The 5379-nt window shown below is 40.6% G+C and overlaps 1 protein-coding gene across 3 annotated transcripts; it reads left to right on the top strand.

The window, feature by feature from the left end:
* The first annotated feature begins 2267 nt into the window (after positions 1–2267).
* On the top strand, positions 2268–5321 carry cdk2ap2 (cyclin dependent kinase 2 associated protein 2). 3 transcript variants are annotated; one of them, XM_088374290.1, is made up of 6 exons: positions 2291–2362; positions 2724–2774; positions 3435–3578; positions 3758–3849; positions 4305–4425; positions 4776–5321. In XM_088374290.1, the coding sequence occupies exons 2-6, from the start codon at positions 2750–2752 to the stop codon at positions 4841–4843; spliced, it is 450 nt and encodes a 149-aa protein (XP_088230416.1). In that variant the 5' UTR covers positions 2291–2362; positions 2724–2749; the 3' UTR covers positions 4844–5321. The 3 variants fall into 3 exon arrangements, with proteins under 3 accessions (XP_088230417.1, XP_088230416.1, XP_088230415.1); XM_088374289.1 differs by having other exon boundaries at positions 2299–2362; positions 2704–2774; XM_088374291.1 differs by lacking the exon at positions 2724–2774 and having other exon boundaries at positions 2268–2362.
* The last annotated feature ends 58 nt before the right edge of the window (positions 5322–5379 follow it).

Genomic DNA, 5379 nt, shown 5'->3' with positions numbered 1-5379 from the left:
CTTGCTTTTCAGTCATGTCTCTTAACAAACCTGTGTTTATGTATTGCACGCTCATGTGAGAGGAGAATACCATTGAGGATATATCGTAACAGCCTCCAGAGTCTGCTGGTCAATGTAGCAAAGCAATGACACTACAGATCTGTATCAAATTTCAGGGTATTCGGGGGTATTCGACTTGCTCTCAGCTTTCCGCTCTTGCTTTCAAGGGAACACACGAAGGACAACCAGAGAGAGGTAGTTACATACCAATTAGAATGATTATTCAGTATTTGACTGGGATGAAACTGAATTGCACACGTTTGCATTGTGCACATGGCCTCTAACACCAACCTGCTAAACGGCGATCAATTCTGGCATTGATTGGCACCTTCAGTAAATAGGCACAACTCGCGAGCTTTTTGACTGGCCGGAAAGTTTTAGCTCGACTTGCTGCCACTTGTTACTCACTCAGGTTCAATGGTTCAGTGGCATGCTGGGTAATCGGGAGAGCCGGACTTTTTACCTGGAGAGCCACTCCAATGTGTGGGGATGGGGCCAGACCATCATTTATAGGCCATATGTGTGTGTGTGTGTGTGCGTGTGTGTGATTAAGAAAATGTCAGTTGAAGTCAGTTGCGTAATGCCACAAACAAAACATTCAAAAGCATAATTTTGGTTCTTCCTTCTTGCTGGCTTCCTGCTGCCTCATTACTTGCGGATAGAGGTTCAGAAGGGTCAAGGTGTTTCATTTGTCACGCTTCTGATGAGATGAAGAGAGCTAATTTGCTGTGCACTGCATGATAACCTTTTTGGTCAGATTCGGTACATGCACACTGTGAATAGCAGCAAACTGTATTTTCTGACCTAGAAACATTTCCAATGTAGCACTAAGCACAACTATCAATTTTGAGTTCAAATTTATTGATGGTGCGTTGTGAAATCAAACAGATGACATAAGGATTGTGAAGATAAATGGGTCAGAGAATGATTGAACGAAGGAACGAACGAAGCATGGCTTCTGCGTTGATTACTACATGTCATCCTTTCATGAGTTTTATCACTGCCACAGATGCAGCGATTACTGACCTTGAAGCAATTTCACAACACATATAACCACGAGTAGACATATGTGCTTTGCTTGACACCCAATGGCTTTCATCATTATGTTGTCAAGTGTCTCTCTACGTTATTGTGTGTCTGCTGACGTCTTTGAATTCTTGGCCAGAAATTCACAGCAAGAAGCATAGCGTCTGCAGTGGGTCAGGTACTGACTTAGGTTTGACCTCTTTCTTGTATTACTCTTTGGGATTCTTTTAACCTTTTCCTCATTCTGCAACGCAAAGTTCACTTCCACCGGGCTACCACAGTGACAGATGGGGATTAGGTTGAGAGCCCTAATATTGAGATGCTGACTTGAGCTTGAGGAGCCTTTTAAACTGAACAAACCACTTCATCTACAAGTCAGAATAATTGAAATGTTTGCTGCAAATCTCTGGTTGGTTTAGCCTATTTGTTTTGATTTTCTTGATTTTTTTGGGTTCCATGATGAAAAAATAGTCATAAAGCAAAGAAGTAAACAATAGCATTCGGCTTGCGTTGCCCCAGCATTGATGTCATCAGGTTCATGCCTAAAGGACATAAAAAGAGGTATTTTTAAAATTGCAGAATAACGTCACACCTGACCACCTCCTATGACGCACCTCAATTGTCCATGATGACCTCTGACAGGTTTATACCATATGTCGAGCAAACTGAAAAGCTGTAAATAGACATTTTCAGAGGAAGCAACTGAAATGTGGGTGTTTTTCCATCATATTATGAAAGAAGCAATCAAAGCACCATAACCTTTGGCAGAGGAGAGAGGGAGAAAGAAAGAACGTAGCATGATGACTCCACAGATGGCTACATGGAGAGAGATTCTTTCATCATTTCCGTCTTGAAAAAAGATATAGTGTTCTTTCCATAAGTAAAATGTATGGTAACTAACAGTTTTGATTTTGAGGGTCCCGGATTTTGAAAACTGATTATCTAAAAAATATTAAAAATAAAAAATTTGAAAATTTCTTGAGGATACTTTGAATCATCATAAATCCATAAATGTTTTTCTACATCAATGTGCATCATTCTTTGAGGTTGAAAAAAAAAAAGAATTGTCATTTTGGGGATATTAAACCTGGTTTGGGAGACTGCCGTTTGTCACTTCATTCATACTAGTATTATCTGTGCAGCTCCACCATTGGTCAAATAATTGACCAATGGTGTGACCTAAAATGTAATAAATAAAAACGGCAATACGCTTCATCTTCGTTTTGCGCATGCGCACTCCGTTACACACAGGAAGAACCATCGCGTCCCCCCGAGGACATTAAATCTACTTAAAAAGGTACTCAAAGAACATTCCGTTGTGATATTCTGCCCTCTTAACAGTAAACCTACATGTAACTTCCAACTAGACGCTGCACCTGACGTGTCTTTATTCGTAGTTCTGCGTCAACACTGCTTTTCTCACATTGTTGTGCTAACCGGCGAGAGCTAGCTACATTTAGCATTGTACCTTCCTGTTAAGCTAACGCCAGCTTTTGTTTCATTCATGCCCCTCTCGAGTCAAGTCCATTTCTAACTTGAACGCTTACCTCCATACTTAAGGACTACTCAAAATGATAACCTACCAACTCAATCGCTTTAACGGTGCGTTTATGTGATTAATATGATGGCTGTCACAAGAATCTCTTCTGTATGAAAAGAGACGTATTCGGCTTGAGACGCCAACATGCACGGAGCGGCCAACTCATTAGGTACACCGGCATCATCTAATAACCACTACAGAATGTTTTTCCCTTTTGAAGTTGGTGTTTAGTGACGTTACTTGTGATATTCTCATTTATATATATGTTTATATATTTGTGCATACAATTGTAGTGTCTACTGTATACTCTGCCTTTTGACAACAACAAAAATGATAAACGCATGAATCGTGACAAACGTTTCGAAAATTCTCACGGCATAAAAACGTGTTTGTTGCAACTTGGGTTAAACTGTCATAGATATCAAATGTTTTTGCCTGCGGGCACACAAGACAGACATGCATGGACACAGTGTCTATATTTTATTTTCTCTTACAGAGATGTGGAACGTATTAAATATTCTTGATACACAGTTTAAGGTCTATATACCAGCATGCTCTGTGTCCAACTACTATAAAGTATTGTTATCTGAGGGTCTGTTGGGAATGTCCATCTGAACCGCTTTATCCTCATGAGGGTCGCGGGTTGGCTGGAGCCTATCCCAACAGGCGGAAAGTGGGGTACACCCCGAACTGGTCTCCAGTTTCCATTACCATCTTCGGCGTGTTTATGTGTGGTTATGATGTTCTTATGATGATTATTGCTAATTGCTACTGCTGGTCTGATTACGGGACCTGAGTCAAGAATTTGCTAATGCTTTCTCATGCTCAGCTCTTAGGAGCTCATCTCCAGGAGTAAAGCTGTATAAGCGAAACGAAGGAAGCGGTGCGTCGTACGGGGAGCTGCCAGTGGACGTCGTGATGAGTTACAAGCCCATTGCTCCTGCGCCGTCTGGCTCCAACCACACACCGCCTGGTTTGTTTTTACACTAACCAAATAAGCTTGTCATTCTTCATTCACTCGAACCTGTTTTCAGAAATACGCAGCTAACAAAATATCTACTTTGTTGTTGAATTTGACACATGCTTCAAGTGTGAGTTTGAAAGGTACGACTAAGTTTGGGTTTTGTTGCTGACTTTGCTGTGTGTATTCAGGCTCCTCCGTGCCCTCTCCTTCCCTCCCGTCGTCGTCGAACTTCCGGCCAGCTTTCAGCGACTTTGGCCCACCTTCCATGGGCTTTGTTCAGGTATGCTAGCCGCACTCCAGCATATCCGTGATGAGTCACAACGGTTGAATGGGAGACTGCTGAGCTTTGTTTATGGAGATACTCAAATTTTTTTCCCCCTACCGTGAACAGCAACACTTTATTTGATATTTGTGAATTGCCACACGCTGGCTGACAATTTCGGCAAACAACCTGTGCCATCTTTGGGAGGGTTTGAGTTGCGCATGTTAATTGGTCAAATTTTCTTTGAGCCAAACTTTCAAGGTTCAGATATGCTGCTGCTTGCTTAGAGCGAAAAAGGAAATGGAGAAATTACAGAAGAGCCACAGTTAGCATTGCACTTTTAATTCATCTCAATGGAATATACGAGTAATAAGTTCACCAATAATGTGCTCTGGTCACATATAACGCCCAAGTCAAGTTGTTATTGGTGATTTGATGCATCTCTCGTTCTCTTTCTGAAAAATCCTGATCAGCCCGTCAAGGTCAGTCAAGGGTCGACTTACAGCGAACTTCTGTCAGTCATAGAGGAAATGAGTCGTGAGATCCGACCCACATATGCTGGAAGCAAAAGTGCTATGGAGAGACTAAAGAGAGGTATTAGACACCATTTGATCATCTGCATGCCCGACACTTTGTTAAAGTAGCAAGAGTTCATTATTCACAATTCAATTTATGTAGATTTAAGATTGCCGAGGAGTGCTACAAGAGAACACAAAAATTAAGACTTAATTGATGCAGTGAAAATAAAGTCACATATTTTGATAGTTATTAAACACCAAGCTTAATTCACTTTAATTGCTTCAGCCATCTGCATGTCTGGTAAAATGTTTCTTGGAAAAGTTTGACTTACTAATGAAGGGTGGAGTAGACTCGGGCTGAATATTTTTTTTTTTTTTTAGAAAATGACCATATTATTCCATGCTCAAAAGTTTGATCTTTTCTAGGTATCATTCATGCGCGTGCACTGGTCAGGGAGTGTCTGGCAGAGACAGAAAGGAGCGCCCGTACATAACCTTTACCCCCCCTGGCCCCTCTCCCTTTCCCATCATCTTTTTTTTTTTTTTTAAATCCTTTCTGGTTGCTTTTCACAGTTGCATTGTCCTTGTCATGCCAGCAGGCCCTTCTCTTTAAATTAATATTTTCCAAAAATTTTCAGGCGTGATATGGAGATTTTTAGTCGAGCTGTGAATAAGAAGCATAGTAAACCATTTCCCAGTGGTCAACACAGCCAGAAATACCAAATGATGTTTCCTTTAAGTTAAAACCAAAACTTGTCCTCAAGTTGGGAAATGTTTTCCTTTTTCTCTTTTGAGTATCATGAATAGAGCCCATTTTCTTTCCTGCTCACCTGCATCGGTCCTATTTTCTAGTCAATGTTCAACAAGAACTATGTACTGTACATCTCAAGTCAATTTGTTATTGTGGGAATTTTGTAAACCAAACTTTTGCAGTTCAGTATGTATATCTTAATTAAATGATAAAAAAAGTTCCGCATCTGCGTCTTTCTTCCACATTTGATGGATCAATTTAGTTGTTTTGAAATAACAA

The sequence above is a fragment of the Syngnathus floridae genome, chromosome 4 (assembly GCF_059516105.1).
Source record: "Syngnathus floridae isolate MCC-2025c chromosome 4, RoL_Sflo_1.0, whole genome shotgun sequence".
Classification (NCBI taxonomy): domain Eukaryota; kingdom Metazoa; phylum Chordata; class Actinopteri; order Syngnathiformes; family Syngnathidae; genus Syngnathus; species Syngnathus floridae.
Note: the sequence above shows the minus strand (reverse complement) of the source record. Positions and strands in the feature narration are given on the sequence as shown.

Bases quoted from the DNA above. Each gene is read 5' to 3' on its own strand.
- cdk2ap2 (XM_088374290.1), top strand. From the start codon at position 2,750: ATGCACGGAGCGGCCAACTCATTAG. The intron at 3,579-3,757 runs GTTTGTTTTTAC...GTGTGTATTCAG, and splicing joins CTCCAACCACACACCGCCTG to GCTCCTCCGTGCCCTCTCCT. The intron at 3,850-4,304 runs GTATGCTAGCCG...AATCCTGATCAG, and splicing joins CTTCCATGGGCTTTGTTCAG to CCCGTCAAGGTCAGTCAAGG.